Source organism: Oenanthe melanoleuca, chromosome 2 (genome assembly GCF_029582105.1).
Source record: "Oenanthe melanoleuca isolate GR-GAL-2019-014 chromosome 2, OMel1.0, whole genome shotgun sequence".
Lineage (NCBI taxonomy): Eukaryota > Metazoa > Chordata > Aves > Passeriformes > Muscicapidae > Oenanthe > Oenanthe melanoleuca.
The window spans coordinates 147550441-147575951 of record NC_079335.1 but is presented as its reverse complement, the minus strand read 5'-3'; the positions used below and the strand labels follow the sequence as shown (position 1 = coordinate 147575951).

The following is a 25511-nucleotide window of genomic DNA, read 5'->3' as shown; positions in this document are numbered from 1 at the left end:
GCCATGGCTGGGGTGGGATGGGATGGGATGGGATAATGGGATGGGATGGGATGGGATGGGATGGGATGGGATGGGATGGGATGGGATGGGATGGGATGGGATGGGATAATGGGATGGGATGGGATGGGATGGGATGGGATGGGATGGGATGGGATGGGATAATGGGATGGGATGGGATGGGATAATGGGATGGGATAATGGGATGGGATGGGATAATGGGATGGGATGGGATGGGATGGGATGGGATGGGATGGGATGGGATAATGGGATGGGATGGGATGGGATGGGATGGGATGGGATGGGATGATGGGATAATGGGATGAAATGGGATGGGATGGGATGGGATTGGATAATGGGATGGGATGGGATGGGATGGGATGGGATGGGATAATGGGATGGGATGGGAAAATGGGATGGGATGATGGGATGGGATGGGAAAATGGGATGGGATGGGATGGGATTGGATAATGGGATGGGAAAATGGGATGGGATGGGATAATGGGATGGGATGGGATAATGGGATGGGATAATGGGATGGGATGGGATGGGATAATGGGATGGGATTGGATAATGGGATGGGATGGGATAATGGGATGGGATGGGATAATGGGATGGGATGGGATAATGGGATGGGATAATGGGATGGGATAATGGGATGGGATGGGATGGGATGGGATGGGATGGGATGGGATGGGATGGGATGGGATAATGGGATGGGAGGGGATGGGATGGGATGGGATGGGATGGGATGGGATGGGATGGGATGGGATGGGATGGGATGGGATGGGATGGGATGGGATGGGATAATGGGATGGGATAATGGGATGGGATGGGATAATGGTATGGGATGGGATAATGGGATGGGATGGGATAATGGGATGGGATGGGATAATGGGATGGGATAATGGGATGGGCTTTCAGGTCCCTCCCACCCCAAGCCAGCCTGGCAGCCCTGCTCCCTGGCAGCTCCTCAGGACAATCCCAGCACTGCCCTCAGCTTTAATTCTCCTGTGTGGTGACCATTCAGTGCCAGGGACACCAGGCCATCCCATCACACTGAATCCCACACAGGGGCAGCAGCTCTTACCTTTGGCTTAGTCTCTTTAGGAGTGAGGGTGGAGGGGCGGCTGCTGCTGCTTCCAGGCCGTTTGGAGGTGCTGCCTGCAGCAGGGGCTGCACTGGGGCTCGTGGCCTTTTTGTTTGTGCCCAGGGGGGCTGAGCTCGGCCTCTTGGGGCTGCTGGTGGCCGAGGGCTTGGCTTTCACTGCTGCCTTGGGAGTGCAGCTGGGTGCAGCAGCCTTTAGGGTTGGGCCAAAAAGCAAAATTCGGGATAAAACCAAAGAAATACAACAAAAAATAGCGCATTGTAAACCAAAACATTGAGCTGCAACAACAGAAAAGTGATATTTTAAAGGAAACTAATAATAATAATAATAATAATAATAATAATAATAATAATAATAGTCAGCTTTCTGTTTTCTGAGTGCAACAAAGACAGAAATGCAGGAACCTCTGGGGCTGAGTTGGGGGGGGTTCTGCCATTCAATTCCAAACCAACAGGATTTATTTCAGCAGCACTGAAAGCAACAGAAGGAATGGCTGGTAAAGCTGGATTAGTAATTGGGTGCTCCTGGCAGGCAGAGCTACAAATCCACAGGCCCTGGCTTTGCAATTATGGGCACACAGGGATTGAGAGCTCCAAATCCCCATGGGATCAGCTCCTGTGGTCACATGGGGGCCCCCAGCCCCCCTGGGGATTTGGGGGGACTGCAGGGAGCAGAGCTGCAGCAATGTGCTGGGAACACCTCAGAGCACACATCTACATGGTTACTGCAGCTGCAGCCACCAACAGCAGCCAGGGGACTCACTGACATGAACTTCCACACTTTGATCAAAGTTTGCCCCTGGGTGGGTTTGCTGCAGGGACAGGGCTCAGAGAGGCAGCTCAGAAAACAGACTTTGGGCTGGCACAGCTGAGGAAGCAGAGGAGCAAAGGAAAGCAGTGGCAGTGGAGCTGCTGGACAGGGAACAGCCCCTACCTTGCTCTTCTTCTCAGGGCTGGGAGGCAGCTCCTTGTTGGGAGGAGCTGAGATGTCGTTCCCACTCACTGCCTCAGCTGCTTTGGGCTCCTCTGCTTTGCCTGGGGGATGGAAGGGACATCTGTAAGTTTAAGATTTTTTTCTTTTTTTTTTTTTTAAGATGTATTTTTTAGTTTACTGTTATTCAACACAGCAGCAGCAGGAGACAGAACTGACACAGCACAGGTTGGTGTTAGTGCAGAATTTCCTGAACCTCAGAATACCTGCAGGAAGAAAGATTTTCCTTGTAACAGGACAGGTTCCTCCAGATGCTGTGAAATTCTGATTTCTCAAATAATCCCAGTGGGAAAAGCCAGACACACTGAGCCCTCCTTGGAGCTGCTACAGCACAGAGCTCAGACTCAGCTCCAACAAGTGCCAGATTTCCCTGGGATTGCTCATTCTGGCCATTGTCACCTGAGCTGTGACACACCCAAGGAGAGCAGCATCACCTCCTGGTGTCCTCTGAAAACCCAGACCCCAAATCAGTGCCCAGCCACAGCACCAGCACCAAAACATCCATTAGGAACAGTTTTCCCATGTTTTCTCCCCAAATCCCTGCACTCCCACAGCAGCAGCACCAGGGGACAAGCAAACCACAGGTTCCCTAAAATAAATCACTTCCATTCCTGAGCTGCTGGAATTCCAGGAGGACCCTGTGCCAAGAGCCCAGCACAAATTCCTGCATCTCCCCTGGCATTCAAATCCAGCCTTATCCATGCTGGACACTGCAACAGATTGGGACAAGCCCAGGGAAACATTTCCAGCAGCAAGCAGCCTGTTTGCACATCTTTAGGAAATTATGATTTCTATTCCTGCTTTTGTGGCTTGTCAGACCTGACAGGAGCCTCTCAGATGATGGTTCAGTCCTGGGACAAGCCAGGAAAACAAAATCAGCCCATGCCTCCCTCTCATCAGAGTGTGGAATTGCTGTTTTTTATGTTCTGACTCTGTGGTAAGTTCAGGATCAGCCTTATCCCCCCTGAATTGGTTTAACCCCTTCCCACCCATCTGGCTTTCCAGTTCTGCAGCACTGGGCTGAGCATCCTGGGCACATGAAGGAGGCTTGAGAAGGAACAGCAGCAAAAAGCAGAGGCTGAACACCTGTCTTAATGTAAAACTCTTAGGAACTGTGCCTGTTCACCTGGAAAATGCATTTTTATTGCAGCTGATCTGTACTGGCCCCTCTCTACCTGCTTCCTCCCCTCATTTCAATAATTTCAGCTGTCAGCTCTCTCCAAGCAGTGGCAGCAGCAGCAGCTGCCAGCAGCTCCCTCTCCTGACACACAGCCCCTGCCCATTCCCTTCCCTGGCAGTTCACCTGCAATCCCACCAGTCTCACATATCCTGACACCAAGGTGACTTCCCAGCTGCTGCCTTTCATTATTTCAGCTAATTCAGCACCAGCATTAAACCTCTGGCTGGTGAGGGGCTGCAGCAGCCATGCCATGAATTCCCAGGGTCAGGAAATGCTCCTCAAACCCCACAACACCCAAAGGTTCAGCACTTGAACTCCAGCAGCTTCCACATGGATTTCATGGGATTTCATGTTGCTTAAGAGGTGAATAAAAAACAAGGCAGGACACAGGGAATGGCTCCCACTGCCAGAGGGCAGGGATGGGTGGGATACTGGGAACTGGGAATTCCTGGCTGGGATGGAATTCCCAGAGCAGCTGTGGCTGCCCCTGGATCCCTGGAATGTCCAAGATCAGGTTGGAAGGAATTTGGAGCAACCTGGGACAGTGGGAGGTGTCCCTGCCATGGCAGGGGTGGCACTGGGTGGGCTTTAAGGTCCTTCCACCATTATTATTATTATTATTATTATTATTATTATTATTATTATTATTATTATTATTATTATCATCATCATCATTATTATCATCATTATTATCATTATTATCATTATTATTATCATTATTATTATCATTATTATCATTATTAAATCAGAATCATAATAATATTTAGGGAAACTGGCTAGAGAACTTGCCTACTGAGGGGATGTAATTCAGGCTCCATCTCTCCCAGACTCTGACATTCCAGGCCACACAACCCTGCACCATCCCCCAGGATTACAGAAGGATGGGTTTGGGGTTTAATGTTCATTTGTCCTGTGCTCATCAGGACATTTCTCTCATTCATGGCTTAATTACAAGGGTGTTCTCAGAGCAGGGAACTGGGACCATTTCCTAGTTACAGGGAATATTTAGGAAAAGCTGCCAAACCTTAATCAAATTTGTTCATTAGGCTGCAAGAATTATTCAGGAGACTTTTCAGTTTGCTAGCTCCCCCAAGCACAGCAAGAACCCCCTGGAAGATATTTATTTAAAAGGCATTTTGTTGGAGCTGCCCTGAGCTGGCTCCTCCAGCCCTGCTGAGTCAGCACAATGCAAGCACCCCGAGGGAAAGGGGCTTCAAGGGGACAGGGAAGGACATTCCCAGCTGGCACCTGCAGGAATTACTGTCTGTGCCTGCAGGGCTGTCTCTGCAGTGCCCAGGTCAGTCTGGATGGGCTGGGAGCAGCTGGGACAGTGGGAGCTGCCCCTGCCCATGGATGGGCTTTAAGGTCCCTCCCAAGCCCAGCCTGGAATTCTGTGTTTCAATGCACCACTGAGAACAAATGACTCCACAACAACCCTAAACCCCCAAACTGCAGGATTTGGTTTGGGTTTCAGCAGTGAGGAAGGAGCAAACTCGTGTAACAGCAGCAGGAGGGTCCAGTGCTCCAGGGATGGAAAGGTCACTGGGATGGGAGGGCTCCCAGTGCTCTGCCTGGCCTGTGCTTTGCAGATGGTTTATTCAGATTGCCAAGTGGGTTTTGAGCATTTGGTTTAAAATTTTGCTCTTACAATCTTTGTTATAAAAGCTTGTTTGCTGTCCTTACAGCCACAGGTCTGGGTGAGATAACTGAGCTGGCAGAGCTCTCACAGCCATGGATATCACAGAATTCTAAAACTGATTTTCTGCTCTTTGTAATTTTTTCTCTTTTCATCTCTGGATTTATCCTCTCCTGGAAGCAAAGCAAGCAGTAAATGCAACCAAATGTTTTCTACATGTGCAGTTTTGAGGATTTTCAGAACACAAGAGAGACCAGACAGAAATTGCTGAAAAGATTTCAAGTTCCCAGCCTACCCCCAGCTCTCCAGGCTGCTGTGGGGCTGGAGCTGAGCACCCCAAGGTGCCCAGGCTGAGCACCCCAAGCCCCACAGCAGCTGCAGGTGGCACACACTGGGTTTATCCCACGTGGATCCATCCATGCCAGAGCTCCTGGTACAGTGTGAGCTTGGCCAAGCCAGCCCTGAGCTGCAGCCAAGACCACCCACAGAGCCCAAAGCACCAAAACTGTGTCTGGTAAAGCCCCACTGAAGCCAACAAGTTAAAAAAACTGATTTTAAAATCAGTTTGTGTCCAGAAAATGGGTTCTTGCCATGGCTGGATGAAGGACCCAGCAAATAACCACATGGGTTTGGACAGAAGTGGAGTCTATATAAGACTCAGAATAAACCAGCAGAGGTGATTTTTCAGAATAAATAGCAATAATGAGATGATATGTACCAAAACTACACCCAGGAAAGCAAGATTTAGCTCCTTGTGCTAAAAGCCAACAACAGTCCTGCTACAGATGTGAGAAATGGGAAATGCAGCTCTCAGGCTTGCCTTGTTCCAGCAGGGTGAGCCACCAAGGGCCACTCATGAGGGATGTGTGGCTGCCAGAGCCCAGGCTGGGCTGGGGACACACAGGGAGTGGGGACAGATCCTGCATGGACAGATCTGCAGGGACAGATCCTGCAGGGACAGATCCTGTAAGGACAGATCCTGTAAGGACAGATCCTGCATGGACAGATGTGCATGGACAGATCCTGCAGGGACAGATCCTGCATGGACAGATGTGCATGGACAGATCCTGTAAGGACAGATCCTGTAGGGACAGATCCTGCAGGGACAGATCCTGCATGGACAGATGTGCAGGGACAGATCCTGCAGGGACAGATCCTGTAAGGACAGATCCTGTAAGGACAGATCCTGCAGGGACAGATCCTGTAAGGACAGATCTGCATGGACAGATCCTGCATGGACAGATCCAGCAGGGACAGATCCTGTAAGGACAGATCCTGTAAGGACAGATCTGCATGGACAGATCCTGCAGGGACAGATCCTGCAGGGACAGATCCTGTAGGGACAGATCCTGCATGGACAGATCCTGCATGGACAGATGCTGTAAGGACAGATCCTGTAAGGACAGATCCTGTAGGGACAGATCCTGTAGGGACAGATCCTGTAAGGACAGATCTGCATGGACAGATCCTGCATGGACAGATCCTGTAGGGACAGATCCTGTAAGGACAGATCCTGTAGGGACAGATCCTGTAGGGACAGATCTGCATGGACAGATCCTGCATGGACAGATCCTGTAGGGACAGATCCTGCAGGGACAGATCCTGTAAGGACAGATCCTGTAGGGACAGATCCTGTAAGGACAGATCCTGCAGGGACAGATCCTGTAGGGACAGATCTGCAGGGACAGATCCTGCAGGGACAGATTCTGTAGGGGCAGATCCTGTAAGGACAGATCCTGTAGGGACAGATCCTGCAGGGACAGATTCTGTAAGGACAGATCCTGCATGGACAGATCCTGTAGGGACAGATCTGCAGGGACAGATTCTGTAGGGACAGATCCTGTAAGGACAGATCCTGCAGGGACAGATCCTGCAGGGACAGATTCTGTAAGGACAGATCCTGCATGGACAGATCCTGCAGGGACAGATCCTGCAGGGACAGATCCTGTAAGGACAGATCCTGTAGGGACAGATCCTGTAAGGACAGATCCTGCAGGGACAGATCCTGTAGGGACAGATCTGCAGGGACAGATCCTGCAGGGACAGATTCTGTAAGGGCAGATCCTGTAAGGACAGATCCTGCAGGGACAGATCCTGTAGGGACAGATCCTGCAGGGACACTGCCCCACCTGGGGTGTGCTGGCAGCCACCTGGAATGGGAATTTTGGGGCCTGAGGAGACTCCCAATGTGATTTATCCTTCAACTCTCAGTTCTCTGCTGGCTGCCCCTCTCCTGTGGTTCCTACCCAGGTTCTTTACAGGAGAGAGAACCTAACACAACACAGCCAAAGTGGGAGAGGCAGTGGCTTGAGAGCCTTTTCCCCAAAAAGAACAGAGTAGAACAGCTCCTTCATCAGCTGTGGGAAGGCCAAAGCTGCCCCAAGGCTCAACATGCAGCAGTCTGTCCCTTATTTCCTTAACACTTCCCACCTTGGACACTGAGTCTCTCTGCAAAGGCTCCTGCACAGCTCAGAAGAGCTGAGAACATCCCAAGGAGGTGTCCCTGCCATGGCAGGGGGGGCACTGGGTGGGATTTAAGGTCTCTCCATCCCAAACCATCCTGTGAGCTCAGCAGTGCAGCTGCAGGGACACCCCTGCCATGGAACCAGCCCAGCCTCAGTGACCCTGTCACAGCTGCACAGGGGGTGCCCACAACTCCTCCAATGCTTTCCTGGAGCCAAATCCTGATTATGGGGAATTGTACACAGAATTCCTAACCAGCAGGAGAAAAAACCCATCCCACCCACTCCTCAGAAAACCATCTCTGTGCCCATGCAGTGAATTCCTGGGGAGCAGCTGCCTGGCCCCCACCTCCAGCACATGCAGTGCTGCACTGGGTAACAGGACAAGGCAGCTGGAGGGATGAGGGGAGGTCCTGTACCCCAACCCCCACTCCAACCACACCAGACTGCTCAGGGTGAGCTCAGTCTTATTCTGAGCATCTCCAACCATGGAAATTCCACAGCTGGGGGCTTCTCCTCCAATACCTGATCACCCTCCTGGTTAAAAAAAAAAAAAAAAAAAAAAGAAACAACCACAAAGAAAAGCTAAAATCCCCCAATTCCCAAGCTGCTGGCAGAAGCTGTTTTACAGCTTTGCTGAAATCTCTCACAAGTCACCCAGCATGGTTTGCTCTCAGCTGCTGCTGCTATTTTGGTTTGCTGACCCATATTCCTATCCTGGAAAAACAGAACTGTCTCCTCTTGTTCACAGCTTCTCTGTCATTGATGACTTTTCAGACAGCATCCACCAGCAGCTCCCTCTTCCAGGCTGAGGAGCCTCTTTGGCCACTGCCTGGGAGCTGCTCCACTGAGATGTTTTATTTATCACACCTCCCATTCTGGGGAGCCTCTGGAGGATGAGGTGTGGATTGAGAGACTGTTCTCATTGCACTCATCCCATGGAGTCATGGAATCCCAGAATGGTTTGGGATGGAGACACCCTAAGGATCATCAACCCCTGCCATGGCAGGGACACCTCCCACTGCCCCAGCTGCTCCAAGCCCTGTCCAGCCTGGCCAGGGGCACTCCAGGGATCCAGGGAACATCCTCAGCTTCTCTGGGCACCCTCACAACCAGAAATTTTTCCCCTAAATCTTCACCTGACCTTTCACTCTTTCAAACATTAGGATTGACAAATTGACAGATTGTTTTTTTTCTTTTGTTCTCTCTTTCTGAATTCCTACAACTCCACCTGCTGCAGGAAAGGCACACACAAAATCCTTATGCCATCTCCACCCTACAAATCAGGCACAGCTCGTGTGGCTGATCTGAGCTGAAGCCAGGAGGGACACACACAAACCTTCAGCCTCCCAGAACCCTCCACCTTCAGTTTTGTGTCACAGCTCTCAGGAAAGCTGCAACTGTGTGTGAAAAAACCCAAACAGGCACCAAACCTGAAAAGCTTTGCTGTTTGTATTCCCTGAAGAAGTAAAATGAGGCAACAGCACTTGCAGGAATGGATCCAGGAGGGTTTTGTCAGGTGAAACCCTGGTCCTGCACTGGTTTACAAATCACAGAAGGCAGCAGCAAAGCCCTGAGTGCAGCAATTCCTCAAACACCAACCAGCAGCTCAGCAACAGCAAGCACTCCCAAAAATCCACCCTCCATGCCTGAAGAAGAGCCTGGTGGGCTCCATCCTGGTCTAACTTCTGTCTCTCAAAGGGCCAGAAATGTCCCTGTGCTCTGGCACCACAGGCAAAGTCTGGATCTGTAACCCCTTCTGCTTTTTGGGGCTGTTGTACTCCCCAGAGGTGGGACCAGGCTCCCCAGGGAATGGGACACTCCCAACCTTTGGACAGGGCTCTCAGGGGTGCTCAGGGTGGGATTTTGGGTGTCTGTGCAGGGCCAGGGGCTGAGCAATGATCCCTGTGAGCAATGATCCCTCCTGCCTCAGCTATTCCCTGATTTTTACAATTCCCTTCTCCCTCTAACAAAGGAGCATTTCCATGGGTACTTGAGGCTGCATCCCCTCAGTGCTGTCCCTGAATAAACCAGCTGTGCCTCTGGCTGTGGGGCAGGTCCCTGTGTCACCTGCCTTGCCCAGCATGAACCAGGCCAGGCATCATCCCCAGATCCCCAGCAAGGGATATTCAGCAGGCTAAGCTGAACTAAAACATCATTCAATGAAACAGCTCCATAATTCTCCTCAGGATTAGAGTCATCAGCTGAAAATCCATTAAGAGAAATAGATTAAGCAATAGGGCAATGACCATCCTTGTCTTTACTCTCCCTCTGGAATGTAAACAAGCCCTGGAACAAAACCTGCCCATGTGGAACCACAGAGAGGCAGCAGATCCCTGCAGGAGCAGCTGCATCCCAAAACCCACCCTCAAATAAACCCTTTTGGGAAAGGTTCTTAAAGAAAAGTACCTACAAATCTTCCTTTGGGCAGAAATACAAGCCTGAGCTGCTTCCTCTCCAGGAAAGGCTCAATCAACATTTACTGCTTGACCCAAATACAGAGGGCTCAGCATTTTATTTGGCAACAAATGCACCTCAGTCCATGTGGACATTTTCCCTTGTTATCAAGAACTGAGAATAAACCAGATTTCCCCTTTGCCTGCATTTGTAAACCCAAGGCTCCAGGATTGTTAAGACTCTGTTTTTACCCCAGCAAGAGAAATCCTAAATCAGAACAACCTAAACCAGCATCTCCCCATCCAAGTGACCCAGCACAAAACCACACCTGAACTGGAGCTGCCTTGGGCAGGGATCAGTGAGGAGGAACCAGAGCCCAAATTCCTGTTCCAGGCTGGCCCTAAAGCTGCTCTGAGAATCTCCAGGTGGCAAAACTGAACTTGGGCAGTGCTTGGGCCAGGGAGTTCACTTGGAATTCAGAGATTCCCACACTGGGAGGGGTTGGGAGGAACCTTAAATCTCACCCAGTGCCACCCCAGCCATGGCAGGGACACCTCCCACTGTCCCAGGTGACCCAAACCCCAATGTCCAGCCTGGCCTGGGCACTGCCAGGGATCCAGGGGCAGCCACAGCTGCTCTGGGAATTCCATCCCAGACAGGAATTCCCAATTCCCAATATCCATCCATCCCTCTGGCAGTGGGAGCCATTCCCAGTGTCCTGTCCCTCCATCCCTTCTCCCCAGTCCCTCTCCAGCTTTTCAGTGTCTGAAGGAATAAAACTGCTGCTCCTCACTGTTCAAAATGCACAATGAAGACACTCCTGCCTTGGAACTCCAGCACAAAGGTGTCACTAAAGATCCAACAAACTCCAGTGAGGTTCCTCAGCATGCCCCAGTTCCAGCCAGGCACAGAGCAGCTGCAATCATTTCTGTTTTTCCTCCTCCCCTGTTATAAACACAATTTTCTGTAAGGAACCTGCCAGCCCCCAGTGCTGGGCTGACATTCCTGATCCCATCTCTGCCTTCAGTCAGTGCAAACCTGAGCTCTTGGATTCTGTGCTCATCTAAACCTCAGTGCTCTGCTGAAAAAAAAAAAAAAAAAAATCCTTCAGGAGACTGGAAGTTATGCTGGACTTTATGGATTATAAAGAAACCTGAGTTGGAAACCCAGGATGGTTTCCTGGTGCAAACACTGAGCTGGCGTTTTCACACCCAAGCTGCAATTTCTGATTTTTCAGAGCAGAAAACATCTGAGGGAGATGCCAAGGAAGTGAGAGAAGGCAGAAGTGAAGGACATCACTTATGGCAGTGACACCACTGGAGGTGACCCTGGGCACAAATAAATACCAAAAAATCACACAGAGGTGACCCTGGGTACAAATAAATGCCAATAAATCACACATGGGGCTCAAAGCTGTCCTCAGTGCTGGGAACAACACAGCCACCTGTCCAGGGAGATTTGATTCCTGAGGAACTCAGGGAGCTGGGCAGGTCCTGGGGCTCAGCTCTGATCAGGACTAATCTGCAGCCAGGATCTCCTGGCTGAAAATACCCACTGTGGGCACGCTAGGGGTTTGGCCAGGAGCAGCTTTGGGACAGCTGGTAAAAGGAAATTACACAAAAATGAAACTAAAATTGAACTAAATGTGCCATCACCACATGGGCTTTAAGGTCCCTTCCAATCAATCCATCCTGGGATTCTGTGATCATACCTGTGTGCAAGGGAGAGAAGTTTTCTGTACAATTCTATGAATTATTTCTATTAAAAGAACACAAGAGGAGCAGATATTTAGCAAAAAATCACTGGGTGGGCAGAACTGCTTTAAGTGGAGATACCATACAAATGATTAGGATCAGGCTACACAATTCTTTAAAGCATTTTTAGGGTGAAAAAAGGTACAATGACAGAATTTGTTACCCCAGATGTGAGGTCAGGGTGAACAGATGGAACAGGCAGAAGAGAGGGATTAACAAAAAGCACGAAAAACTTCTTTGTGTCAGAGAAAATGGATCCACTGAGTGCTCTGCCTGGATGGATGGAGAGCTGCAAGGTGGGTGCAGGATGGGGCAGGGGGCTGAGCAGCATCCCAGGATACAGAACTGAGCCTGAAATGCACTCTCAGCACCAGCTCCACCTTCCAGCACTGCCTGCTGGGGGAGTTATTTTTACTAGAACCACCTCTCTGCTGATCAACAGGGGAGAGAAAAAGATCCTCAGCAAGAAAGTTTGAAATCTTTTCAGGAACATCTGAGCAATTCCTGTCTGGTCTCTCTTGTGTTCTCAAAATCCTCAAAACTGCACATGTAGAAAACATTTGGTTGCATTTACTGCTTGCTTTGCTTCCAGGAGAGGATAAATCCAGAGATGAAAAGAGTAAAAATTACAAAGAGCAGAAAATCAGTTTTAGAATTCTGTGATATTCATGGCTGTGAGAGCTCTGCCAGCTCAGTTATCTCACCCAGACCTGTGGCTGTAAGGACAGCAAACAAGCTTTTATAACAAAGATTGTAAGAGCAAAATTTTAAACCAAATGCTCAAAACCCACTTGGCAATCTGAATAAACCATCTGCAAAGCACAGGCCAGGCAGAGCACTGGGAGCCCTCCCATCCCAGTGACCTTTCCATCCCTGGTGCTCAGCCCCTCTGGGGAAAACATGTCAATCCACCCCAGAGGAGGTTTGAAATGTCTGTCTGATTTAAAGATCCCACAGAGCTGTGCTTTCAAACAGCTGCCAGAATTCACCAGCCAAGCCAAACTGGAGCTCCCAGTTGTCCAAAATATGAACCTTGCTGCTGATTTGTCTTGTAGGTAAACCTTGGTGTCAGGGCAGGTGTTGGCAAATCCCACCAAATCCAAAAAAACTGAGATATGGAAAGTATCAGCAAACCCCTAAAACTGTGACATGAAAGGTCTCATCAAACCCCAAAAATCCTGGGACATGGAAAGTATCAGCAAACACCATCACCCCAAAAAGCCTGGGATGTGAAAAGTGTCAGCAAACCCCTAAAACTGTGACATGAAAGGGGTCATCAATCCCCAAAAATCCTGGGACATGAAAGATGTCAGCAAACCCCAAAAATCTGACATGAAAGGTGATGACCCTGAGAACTCTGGGACATGAAGGGTGTGCACAAACACATAATTTTGGGGGTTTTTCTGCTCCACATTTGCTGCCAGCATCTCTTTACTCCTGCCACGTTTCAGTTCCCAAGACAACTGATGATCCTCTAATGCTCAGGTACAAAATCAAGGCCAGGTGAGCACGGAGGGTCTGAGCTGAGCCCAAGGGAACGTGCCCAGGTGGGACAGCACACCTGGAGCCAGGACCTCCCTGTGACCCCCAGGGCAGCTCTGCTCAGGCTCCAAGGAGCACCCTGAGGTGCCACCACCTCAGCCACAGCCCCCTGAGCTCTGTGCCTCGAGCCAGCCCTGAGGAACACCGAGAGGATGGAAAGGGAAGAATCTCCCCATCCTCAGCACCCCATCCCTGGTGTGTCCAAGGCTGGACAGGATCTGGGATGTGGAAGGTGTCCCTGCCCATGGCAGGGCTTTGAGGTCCCTCCAAGCTGGGATTCTGTGAAAGGTGAGACACTGTCACATCACAGAGGGGACTCTGTACTACCCAAACCTTGTTCCACAGCTCCCCAAACATGAGGCTGGAAAGTGAAGCATCTCAGGGAAATAATCAGAGAGAAGGCAGAGCTCTCATTCAGCAGGGCAGTGCAGAGTGAGCTCTGGCTGAGGGGATGAGCAGAGCCCAGCGTGGGCAGCCCGAGTGACCAGGGGGTGTCACTCACACACCACAAACCAGAGCAGAGCCCAGGCAGGGCTGTGTGAGCACAGGGACTGCCCTGCCCCTCACAGCTCACCCCTGCACTTTTGGGGTGGCCTCTGCACATCTGTGCTTTACCCTCTACAAAGGGACAGTTCCCATTTTACACCACCCCTCTGAGAAGCTGACAAACCAGCCGGCTACAAAAGGATGCAAAAAATTCTCTTGCAAAGCTTTTGTCTTTCTCCCCTGACACATTTTCTCTGCTCTCGTTAATGCGGGCGGCAGACAAAGCACAAGCACCGGCGTGGCATCCAAACTCTGGGCAAAAAGCAGGTTTATTGCTGCTGGGGCTGGCAAGGGGCACACAGAGATGTTGTTCTCACAGATTTAAAATCCGGGAAGGGTGACCTCATACAGCACAGCACCACTGAAACAACAAACCCCAGAGCGCACAACAAGCTGCTATTGACCCTCGCAATGGGAACGGCTCCATTCAAACGGGGGGTTTGGCAAAGAGCTTCCAGAAAGTGACCGGGAAATTCCACTTGGAATTTCAGCACCGGCAAGAGCTTAACTCCGATAAATCACTGCACCCATCACTCTTGTGCTCCCCTCAAACAGAAACAGCAAAAGGTGCCAGGAGCTTAGGGGAAAAGCAGGATCTGCAGATTTTTTTGGCAGGGGCTGAAAGGTTTTGACTTTGCTGTCACCCTGCTCTGACAATACGGCTCGTGACAGGGGGAGGTGTGAACCCCCGAAAATCTGAAAATTGCTCAAGTTTAGCATCCCAACAAGGCACTCACACCTGCTGCTGCACAATTAATTTCCCCGTTTCCCCTCTATTTCTAGCTGTGTAAAACCCATCCTTTGTTGGGAGCGCCGGCACGGCCGGTGCCGCTCTCCAGGCGCTAGAAAGTCACTCCCAGCTCCTGTCCGAGGTAAAAACCAGCAACACACCCTCACGTGTAAAACCAGTAACATACCCTCACGTGTTAAATCTGCCTGCTTGGGAGCGGCAGGGCTCTGCACGCCGCTGACCTCGACCTCTTTTCTCTCCGCCTTGCCGGGCTCCATCTCGCCGCCTCTGCCCTTGGGAGCATCGAGCGCCGCCGCTCCATCGCCGCCGTTCCTCTTGTCGCTCCTGTCCTGCCGCTCTTTGTCCTGGCTGCCGGGCTCGGCGACCTGCTCCGGCTTGCAGTGGGACGCGCTGGGGCTGCCCGGCTCCTTGCGGAGCTCCTTGGTGCCGCTCTCCTCGCGTTTCTTGGCGGCCGGCTCCTCGCGGGGGGCCGGGGGCTGCGCGGGGCTCGGCGGGGCCGGGGGCTCCTCGGCCAGCGGCAGTGACCGCTTCATGGCCGGGCTGGGCTGGCGCCGCTGGCTCAGGCTGCTGCTCGGAGAGAGCAGCCCAGTGGCGACGTCTTCTCTAAGCACCGGCTCAGGGTATTTATCGGCCAGGTTAAGGGTTAGGGGCACCGACAAGTGAGAGCACTCTGACATCGCACGCCTCATCGCCTTCCTCTGGTGGGCAGCCCTGGCCAGCGAACTGCCCTCACAGCCCAGCTGCTCCAACATCTCCTCCTCCTCCTCCTCCATCTCGGGGCTCTCGCTGCTTTTGGACTCGTCCTGGGCCAGCTCCACGGTGGTGGTCGGAGGGGCGGCTTTGGGAGCCGGGGAGGGGGGACAGAGCCCGGAGCTGGCATTGAGCACCCCGGGGGCTCCATCCTTATTCACGGCCGCTTCTTTAGAGCCCGAGAGGCTCGGCAGGACGGGCTGGAAATTGGGGTTCCACACGCTGATCTCCTGCTCCTTCGTGCTCTTGCTGCCATCGCTCTCCGGCACGGACACATGGGGCAGCTTCGGCTCCGGCTGCCCCTTGCTCTCCATCCCAGCCTTGCCCACGGCTTTCTCCTGGTCGGTGATGGATTCATTTTTCCCCAGCCCAGGAGCGGCTTTTTCGGCTCCTGCCTGTCCCACGCGGAAATCGGTGGCTTTGGGGTTCCCCAAGTTCCCTTCAGCAGCAGGAAAGCTTTCCGAAATCAAGGACCAGCTCTCAAGGTGACCTGCAGCCGCCTGGTATTTCTTGCCCGGCACCTCGATCTCTCTTTTCTCTTTCTGAGCTATTTTGAGCTCCTTGTCCAGCTTTCCCTCGAAGAAGCAGAGCTTATCCTCATCCGTGAATCCCGCGTTCTTCACCAGCCCGTCCTTCATGGGTCCCCCCGCGTTGACGCTCAAGCCGATCTCATGCAGCTTCCCCTCCGTCCTCTGCCACTCGAACTCGGTTTTGCCGAACTCCTTGTTGCTCTCCATGCGGCGGAATGCTGCGGGGAAGCTCTCGGGGCTCGGGGCTGTCAGCTCTCGCTGCTCGGGCAGGGACATCGCGCTGCGGGCTCGGCTGGGCTGGGCGCTGCCGTGACGCTCGGCGTGCCCCGGTGCTGGCGACGAGCGCGATCCCTCCCACCCGGCACGCCGCCTTCCCTCACCGCTCACCGCCGCTAGTGCGGGAGGAACCCGCACTTCGCATCCTTTTGTCAGCAGCCCCCGGCAATCCGCTGGGGAAGGCGAGAGCCCGGCGCTGCGATCAGGCTGCCGCGGGTTAATCGGGTTTTGCGGCTCTGCTTTTGCACTGCCGTGATCGATGATTTATCGCTATCAATTCCTGCTGATCCTGATTCCTGCTGAGCCGTCCCAAGAACACGCAGGACCCAAGGTCAAAAATCCCCCCCCCCACCAGCCCAGCCCCAAAAGCACAGTGCAGAATGAGCCCTTTCAGCACAAGGGCTTTGTTTGCTGTGAATTTTAATATATTCTTCTGGAGTCAACAGTGATCACAAGTCCTGCTGTAATGAGGGTTTCACAATTCACAAACCGTGTCGCTCCCGTAAGCAGGAGGACAAAGATGAAAAGATGGGATGGGATGTGTTTGGAAAGGTCCTGGAGTCTCAAAAACAGCAAAATCCATTTTAAATCTATTTCGTGGAACATGAACATATCTTACAATATTTTTAGCTGATTTAAAGACGCCACATATCTGTATTTTGAAACAGCTGCCTCTTGGGGTCCACAGAATCTGCCTGACAAGCCAGACATGTGCCCCAGCTGACAAAAATAAGAATTTCATTCTTTGCTGTTCTGGTTGCAGGTGGATTTTTCCTGCCACACTTCATCCACACCAGCACTGCACACCTTGATCCATCCCAACCCAGCCTGAACACCCCTGATGTTCCCTCTTCAGCCACCCCCAGGGCTCCTTCCATGGGAGCCACATTTGGACACCATTCCCCTGGTTAAACTGGGCTGCAGCTGCTCAGAGGCTGCATTAGCACCAAACTGCACATTCAGCTTTTATTCTTAAGTGTCTGCTGCAGCTTAATCCTTGACTGAGGCAGATTTTGCTCTCTGAACCAGGGTCACAGCACATCAACCACCCTGGATATCCCCACACTCCAGTCTGGAGAAAATGTCCTTAGAGCTCGTGGAAAAGCTTGAGTTGAACTGAGAGAAATGTATTTTTATACCCAGAGCCTGCAAGTTCCACTACGCCCCCTGAATTGAACCTGCTGTGAGAAATGCTACAATCCACACATTTATCTGCTTGTATTTAAGCTTGGGATTTAAGGCACTGCTATATTTAAAAACAATGACTAAGGAACTGTAAGTTATATGAATCTTTCCTGACAGCCTCTAATTAACCAGAATAGTTCCACCCCCACAACCTTCACTTCTCTAAGAGCCTCAACAATTTTTCTCTGCTTTAAAATATTCTGAGGTGTCTTGCTGTGGGAAACGGGCTCTGAGCTCATGGCTCGTGCTCTCCCTCCTCCCTGATGCAGGACTGGTGTTTGCAAGCACTTGCTCACTCTGGAAGTACTGACTGTGCTCCCCAGTCTGGCAGCCCCTGAGTTCCTTAATCCCATGTAATCACTGTTATTCCTCCATTGCTCACTCCATCCAAACCAAGGTTTTTTATACAGGAAATCTCAATCCATCAGAGATCCCTTAAAGCACTTCCCCAGGAGTGAGGGCAGCCCTGTAAAGCTCTCCGAAACCACCTAGCAGCTTTTTATTTGATTTTTTGAAAAAGCAGACATCTACCATTTCTAAGAGAGGAGAAAACTCTCTTTGATTTCAGGGCTGGTAGCTCAGAGCCTGGGATCATGGAAGGGATTTGCATCACAGGAAAGAAAAGCCTGACTCCATGTCAGTGCTCAGCCAGTAACAGCCTCTGCTGCTGCTTTATTAAATAATATTTTCTAATGCAGGAAATGACCCACAGTCAATACCTGAGATGCTCAGAAGCAGGAGAATGCTTAGCTATGAAAAATCTCCAAAGTCAGCCAGTATTTAATCTCTCAGGACATTAATGGAGGTAATGCAGAGTTCATCCACTGAGAGCTTTCCAACAGCTTCCTCCTGCCCACAGCATACTGCTCTCCAGTTCCAGTGCCCCAGCCTCTGTCTTCTACCAATTTTTTTAATTTCTATTTATGAATATTCTGCCTCTGAAGCTGTGACCAGGAGTGGCTATTCACAGGTCAAGACCAGCAGCTCTCCCACCAGAGCTTTGCTCCCTGTTGTTCCCTTATATTCTCATAAACCTTAAATTCTCTGAAGAATTTCTCTGAAAAGGTAAATTGGTCAATGAAGATGGGCCAGAAAGGGTGGAAGGATGTTCAGAAAACAGAGTTGGGCAGATTTTGAGAGGTGACTCAGTTGAGGGAGGGTCTCACTGGAGCAGAGCTGGGTTAGAGGGGGAGTCAGACACCCTCAAAGCAGCCCCAGCCACTGCTCCTACCCTCAGTTCATGGAGGAAGATTTCAGAACCAAATCTGGGGTTCCCCACTCCTCTGGGCTCTGTCATGTCAGTGCCATCATGACAAGCTCCTGGAACTCAGCCCTTGGTCCAGCTGCTGCACAGGGAGCCTCCCCCAGTGCCCAAAGCTCCAGTGCCCTGCCAGAGACAAGAGCAGCCTGCAAGGCTCTACTTTCCCTGTCAATGAGGAGGAAAGCTCTATTTCCCCTCTCCATCAGGAGGAAAGCTCTATTTCCCCTCTCCATCAGGAGGAAGGCTCTATTTCCCCTCTCCATCAGGAGGAAGGCTCTGTTTCCCCTCTCCATCAGGAGGAAGGCTCTATTTCCCCTCTCCATCAGGAGGAAGGCTCTGTTTCCCCTCTCCATCAGAAGGAAGACTCTATTTCCCCTCTCCATCAGGAGGAAGGCTCTGTTTCCCCTCTCCATCAGGAGCAAGGCTCTGTTTCCCCTCTCCATGAAGAAGAAGGCTCTGTTTCCCCTCTCCATGAAGAGCAAGGCTCTGTTTCCCCTCTCCATCAGGAGGAAGGCTCTGTTTCCCCTCTCCATGAGGAGGAAAGCTCTATTTCCCCTCTCCATCAGGAGGAAGGCTCTATTTCCCCTCTCCATCAGGAGGAAGGCTCTGTTTTGCCTGCTCACATCCTTTTCTCCTCACTAGACCCATCCTTGCTCACAGGCAGAGCTGACAGAAATCAGCCTGCCCAGGATGCTGAGCACACCCAGCACATCTCACTCCCAGCCCTGAGCACCTGTGCAACCACTCAGAGCTGCTGGGATGTTTCCATTGATCCTTTTCCAAGGGCAGCCATCCCCAGATGATGCCTGTGCCCTCCCTGGGCTGTTCCAGGTGGGACTGGGCTGTGCCAGATCACTACATCCCACGTCAGCCCTGGTACCCAATCTGCAGCCTCCCAGCCTCAGCAGATGAATCAGCCTAGTGCTTCTATTTTTGCTTCACTCCCCAAGCTATTACTTATCCCTGCTAATGCTCTGGGATTTTTTTTTTTTTTTTTTTTTTTGCTTTAATCTAACACAATCATTTCTGTGCAGCCTCTTGCACTGGTTTCTAAGGCAACATCACTTTCCAGGATGATGAGCTCTCCGTGCCAGCATGGTTGGTGTGGTCTCTAATTAAGAGTTATTACCCAGAGCAGCAATCAGAGCCATGAGGACACACTCTGTGTGTCCAGGAAAGTGGGATTTACACCCCCTGCCCCGTGTGCTCACACACACACACACACACACACACACACACAGAGCTTGTGGAACCAGCCTGCTCAACTCATGCTTCACTTCTTCCCACAGCCTGCAAGAAACCAGGCTCCAGGATAAAACTGCAATATTTAGGATTCTGACCACCAGAACCTTCACTATAAGCTTTACATTGTGTGGAGTTGTACAAACCTTAAACACAACCTCATGTTTTATAGGGCGGGTCATTTACAGATCAAATCCTGCTTTAGAATTTACATCAAATATCAGAGACCAGCCAAAACCAGAAATCAAACACACTCAGAGTGTTTCCAACTCAGTATTTGCTTACTGTGGGGGTATTTGATAGTGGAAACCAAGCAGAGGCAACTCAAAGTTCACAGAATGATGCACAAGCCACAGACTGGCAACACCAGCCAGGGAGAGGCTTGGAATTCAGCTTTCCCCAGAAAGTTGAACACATCACTGAGGAAATGTGGTCAGCAGCCTCAGCCTGGCAGAATCTGCAGCCAGCAGTGGATTTGTTTCGCTCCCAGCTTTTCTTGAAAATCCCAGTGTCAAGGATGAGCAGGAATATAAAATCAAGGAAGGAAATAGCCAAGGATGGTGGGTGCCAGCTCCAAGGGAGAGCTGGGCACAGCTGCATCCAGCTGGACACAAACCAGGAATGGTGTAAAACAGGGCAGGAAACCAGCTGGGGAAACCAGGAGCATCTGCACTGGGATCCAGCTGGTTTGGGCAACCTGGAAAGAACACAGAGCTGGGGGGTGGGACAGGGCAGGGAGTTGGGTTTAATGGGATGTTGGGAAGGGATTCCTGGCTGGGATGGAATTCCCAGAGCAGCTGTGGCTGCCCCTGGATCCCTGGAATGTCCAAGGCCAGGCTGGATGGGGCTTGGGGAACAGTGGAAGTGTCCCTGCCATGGCAGGGGTGGCACTGGGTGAGGTTTGAGGTTCCTTCCAACCCAAAGCATTCAGGGATTCTGTGATCCTGTTGGATCAGAGGCACCCAGCACTGCAGAGCTGCACCTCTGGAAAACATCCTGTGATCCAGCTCAGCTCAGCTCAGATTTTAGCCAGGGACAGAAGCAGCACCTCCACAAAACCTTCTGCTCAGGCTGAGCCAAACTCACAGCAGGGCTGAGGTCTCCTCACAAATCTGTGTCACACTGGCAGAGAGCTGCCCCTGTGGGGCTCAGTGCCCTCCCACACCCACTGGGATAATTAACAGGTCTGTAATTAATGAACAGGCTGCAGTATGATGACACTGAGCATTCCAAGTTATGAGAGCAGCAGCTCCTGCACCACCTGCACTTGTGCTGATGATCTCAGGGTGAGTGGCTGCACTCACACATCCTTCAGCCCCTGCCCTGATTCACACAGAGTTAATCAGCTGATGAGTTCCTGTCAGACAAACCCAATTACACTTTGGGGTCCCACAGGAGAACCACAGACATGGTATGAATGAAAGGTTGCTGTGCAAATGCTAGACTCACTTAAAATAATGGAAACCAGGCAGGGAAAGAAAATATTTACAGCAAGAGCTTCACTGTGGCTGCAAAAGCAGAGCAAACCTTTCATTAGACAAGGATGGCATTTCTTGCTTTTAAATGTGTTTGATTTGCACACAGAGTGCTGAGAAATCTGCCCTGCACCCCACAGGGTGGCTGTGGCAATGGGCAGTGTGACAGCCTGGCACAGGCTGGGGACAGCAGGCAGCCCCAGGGATGGGATGGGATGGAGGGAAAGAGGGATCCAGGCATGAGATGAGCACTCCAAAACCCCCCAGCCCCCACCTGGGGCAGGAATTGAGGAGCAGACTGTCTGCACCACGGGGTGGTTGTGCAATGAGCCCAGGGATCCGAGCTGGCCCTGGCTGAACAGCTTATGCAAATCAAAATCCATAAGAGGATACAGCCCCCAAACCCTGCAACAAATTAATTTCTTTTTTTTTTAAATCGACTATTCTTCAAGGACAGATTGAAGAAAAAAATATCTTTTGCAAGTCTCCCTTTGAAACAGAGCTGGAGCAGAGGGAAGGGGGATGTCAGCAGCAGGTCAGAACCCAAGAGCCCAACCCTGGCAGAGTGAAAACTTTCCATCATTTCCCCCTCAGCCATTCCCCAGCACCCAGCCAAGGCCCCTCCCTGGAAACACAGAATTTAGGGCCCTGACTGTCATCTTGAATTCCCAAATTGAGTCTGAATTCATACAAGAGGCAACACAAAGGTTCAGTCACATTGTAAAGGCTGATAATGCCTGTCATGTTTCTGTTATCAGCTCAGCTGCCTCCTGACATTAAAAGGTATAAAATAATTTTCCAGGAGGCTCTGGGGCAGTTCTTCCAATGGCAGCAACAACAATGAGAAGTTGAAATAAACCCAAAAGAGGGATAAGGGATTAAATTCAAGAATTGCACAATCAGCCTTATAGCCAATGTTCCTTAAGCTGCATGGTCAAAAATAGAAAAAAAAAATAAATTACAGAAGTGTGCAAGGCCTGAATTACAGGAGATGGATCCAACTTCCGTCAGAGAGAGGAATCTGCAGCATCACAGTTGCCATGACTCCCAAGAGAGCTGTAGCACAACACTGGCACCTATTTTAGCAGCACAGACAGGAGCTGATGTTTATAAGAAGCATCCTGTTATCCTGGAACAGTCACTGTGGGACACGGGCTGAAGAGATTTCATCACTGAGCTTTAGAAGGAGCTCCTCCAAAATGGAAAATCTGGGACTCAATCACTGCCTGCCCACCAGGGGAAAGAAATAAAAAAAAGATGGAAAGGGATGGAGGGACAGGACCCAGGGAATGGCTGGCACTGCCAGGGGGAGGGCTGGATGGGATATTGGGATGGAGTTCCTGGCTGGGATGGAATTCCCAGAGGAGCTGTGGCTGATCCCTGGCAGTGCCCAAGGCCAGGTTGGACACTTGGAGCAGCAGGGACAGTGGGAGGTGTCCCCATGGCAGGGCTGGCACTGGGTGCTCCTTAAGGTCCCTCCCAACCATCCCAACCCAACCCAATCCAACCCATCCCAACCCATCCCAACCCATTCCAGGATCCTGTTGGGTATCAGGATATCAGGATCCTGTTGGATATCAGATACCCAGGATCCTGTTGGGTATCAGGATATCAGGACCCTGTTGGATATCAGATACCCAGGATCCTGTTGGATATCAGATACCCAGGATCCTGTTGGATATCAGATACCCAGGATCCTGTTGGGTATCAGGATATCAGGATCCTGTTGGATATCAGATACCCAGGATCCTGTTGGGTATCAGGATATCAGGACCCTGTTGGATATCAGGATACTCAGGATCCTGTTGGATATCAGATACCCAGGACCCTGTTGGATATCAGATACCCAGGATCCTGTTGGATATCAGATACCCAGGATCCTGTTGGATATCAGGATGCCCCAGGATCCTGTTGGATATCAGATACCCAGGATCCTGTTGGATATCAGATACCCAGGACCCTGTTGGATATCAGATACCCAGGATCCTGTTGGATATCAGGATGCCCCAGGATCCTGTTGGATATCAGGATGCCCCAGGACCCTGTTGGATATCAGGATGCCCCAGGACCCTGTTGGATATCAGATACCCAGGATCCTGTTGGATATCAGATACCCAGGATCCTGTTGGATATCAGGATACCCAGGACCCTGTTGGATATCAGGATATCAGGATCCTGTTGGATATCAGGATATCAGGATCCTGTTGGATATCAGATACCCAGGATCCTGTTGGATATCAGGATACCCAGGACCCTGTTGGATATCAGGATGCCCCAGGACCCTGTTGGATATCAGGATGCCCCAGGACCCTGTTGGATATCAGGATGCCCCAGGATCCTGTTGGATATCAGGATGCCCCAGGATCCTGTTGGATATCAGGATGCCCCAGGATATCCTGTGTGGATGTCCCAGCCCTGCCTGGCAGTCAGTCACAGGTGAGGTGCTGCCCAGGGTGTGGAACAGCCAGAGGCACAAAGCCCCAGCTCATGGCTCTGTCCCACAGCACAGCACAGAGAGGCACAGGGAGGGGACACAGGGTCCATGTGCCAGCTGGACTTGCACAGAGATCTCCTGGATCCCTGCAGCTCTGCCCAGGGAATGGGCACAAAAGGTGTGGCTGTGGCTCAGTGCTGGCCTTGGCACTGCTGGGGTTAAAGGCTGGACCTTTCCAAGCTGAACAATTCCCTGACTGTGTGTCAGTGAGTGAGCACAGTGCCCATGGCAGGGTCTGAGAGCAGGGCAGGGATCTGAGAGCAGGGCAGGGGTCTGAGAGCAGGGATCTCAGCAGGGCAGGGATCTCAGAGCAGGGATCTGAGAGCAGGGATCTGAGAGCAGGGACAGGGATCTGAGAGCAGGGATCTGAGAGCAGGGATCTGAGAGCAGGGATCTGAGAGCAGGGATCTGAGAGCAGGGACAGGGATCTGAGAGCAGGGATCTGAGAGCAGGGATCTGAGAGCAGGGACAGGGATCTGAGAGCAGGGATCTCAGCAGGGCAGGGATCTGAGAGCAGGGATCTGAGAGCAGGGATCTCAGATCTCTCCCTCCACCCAGCTCTGGCTGTGACTGAGGTGCCAATCCCAGCCCCAGGCACTGGCACAGCACTGGTGCCAGCTGAGGGGCTCAGCCAGGCCTGGGGGGATGCACAGCTGTGCAACAGCTGCTCCACCGAGGGCCAGGCTGATGGAAATGGAGATAAAAGCCTCAGCTGTGTGTCTGCACTGCTGGGGAGGGCTGGGGAGATTTCCCCAAGGAATTCCTGCATGTGGCACTCAGAGCTCTGGGCTGGGCACTGAGCACAGCACTCCAACCTTACTGATGCTGGGATTCTGGGATGGCAAAGCACCTTCAGCTGCTGTGGGAACACAGCACCAGCTCAGCCATGGGACCATGGAACCTCCTGAGCTGGGAGGGACCCACAAGGATCACTGATCCAACCCCTGGTCCTGCACAGACACCCCAAAATCCCACCCTGTGCACCCCTGGGGGTGCTGCCCAAACACTCCTGGAGCTCTGGCAGGGCTGGAGCTGTGCCCATTCCCTGGGCAGTGCCAGCACCTCTGGGGGAATTCAGAGCTGGGCTCCTCTTAAAAACCCCAACAAACCAACTGCTGACTCTACAAAGGGCTGAAAAAGGAGGAAATCAGTGGAAGGTTATCAAAGCCCTGAGTAAACTCACATCAGGACAACTTCCAGTGCAAAGTCTGTGCCAACTTACTGACAGGCTACTCTGAGGCAGGACTCCAATCAAGGCAGTGTTACCTGTGCAAGGTATTCAGGAGGAGTTTTCCTTTCAAAAACTCCTGGCAGACAATGGAAAGGCTCTGAAGAAACATTTGTTTTGTAAAAGATGCTGCCTTCAGCTTTCCCTTTGTTTTGTTGCATCATGCACCAAAGAGCATCACTTCTGCAGGCACAAGTTCATGCAGAGAACACCATTTCCACTAAAATAGAACTACTGCAGGTTATGCAACACTCATTAAAATTACAAAACCTCTCAAAAAACCTGAGCAGCATGTTAAGGCACTCTGGAGCTCGGGGTCTGGTGAGTTAGTGGCTGCATCATGCAAACTGGCAGAGAAACTCCACAGGAACAGCAACAAACTTTCATGCCTGATGACAAGGCAAAAATGGAGAGCACCTGAGGGCAGGGCTGAACTTGCCAGCCCATCTGGGCTGACTGGGGTTCACAGAGATGCCAACTCTCTCTGAGGAAGCTCCAGAGTGAGCACAAGTATGGGAATATTTGTAATTTCATTTCCACCCATAGCTCAGAATTTCTAAGAACTGGATTCAGTTGTATGGGCTGAATTCCAGCTCATTTGCAGTGAGCACAGGGACCTGGAGAACAGCCAGGCTGCCCAGCCCATCCAAAGTCTCCTGACAGGGACAAAGTCCCCAAATTTACATCAGTCCCACCACTGTTTGCCA

At 51.4% G+C, this 25511-nt stretch overlaps 1 protein-coding gene across 7 annotated transcripts in view; it reads right to left on the bottom strand.

Moving 5' to 3' along the window:
* MAP4 (microtubule associated protein 4) overlaps positions 1–25511 on the bottom strand; it is a 142858-nt gene that overhangs the window by 25903 nt on the left and 91444 nt on the right. For all 7 annotated transcript variants that reach the window (XM_056485934.1, XM_056485940.1, XM_056485935.1 and 4 more), the window contains 2 exons: positions 2039–2139; positions 1088–1297 (listed from right to left, as the gene is read on the bottom strand). In XM_056485934.1, coding sequence (XP_056341909.1) covers positions 1088–1297; positions 2039–2139 — 311 coding nt within the window. The remainder of the gene's footprint in view (positions 1–1087; positions 1298–2038; positions 2140–25511) is intronic.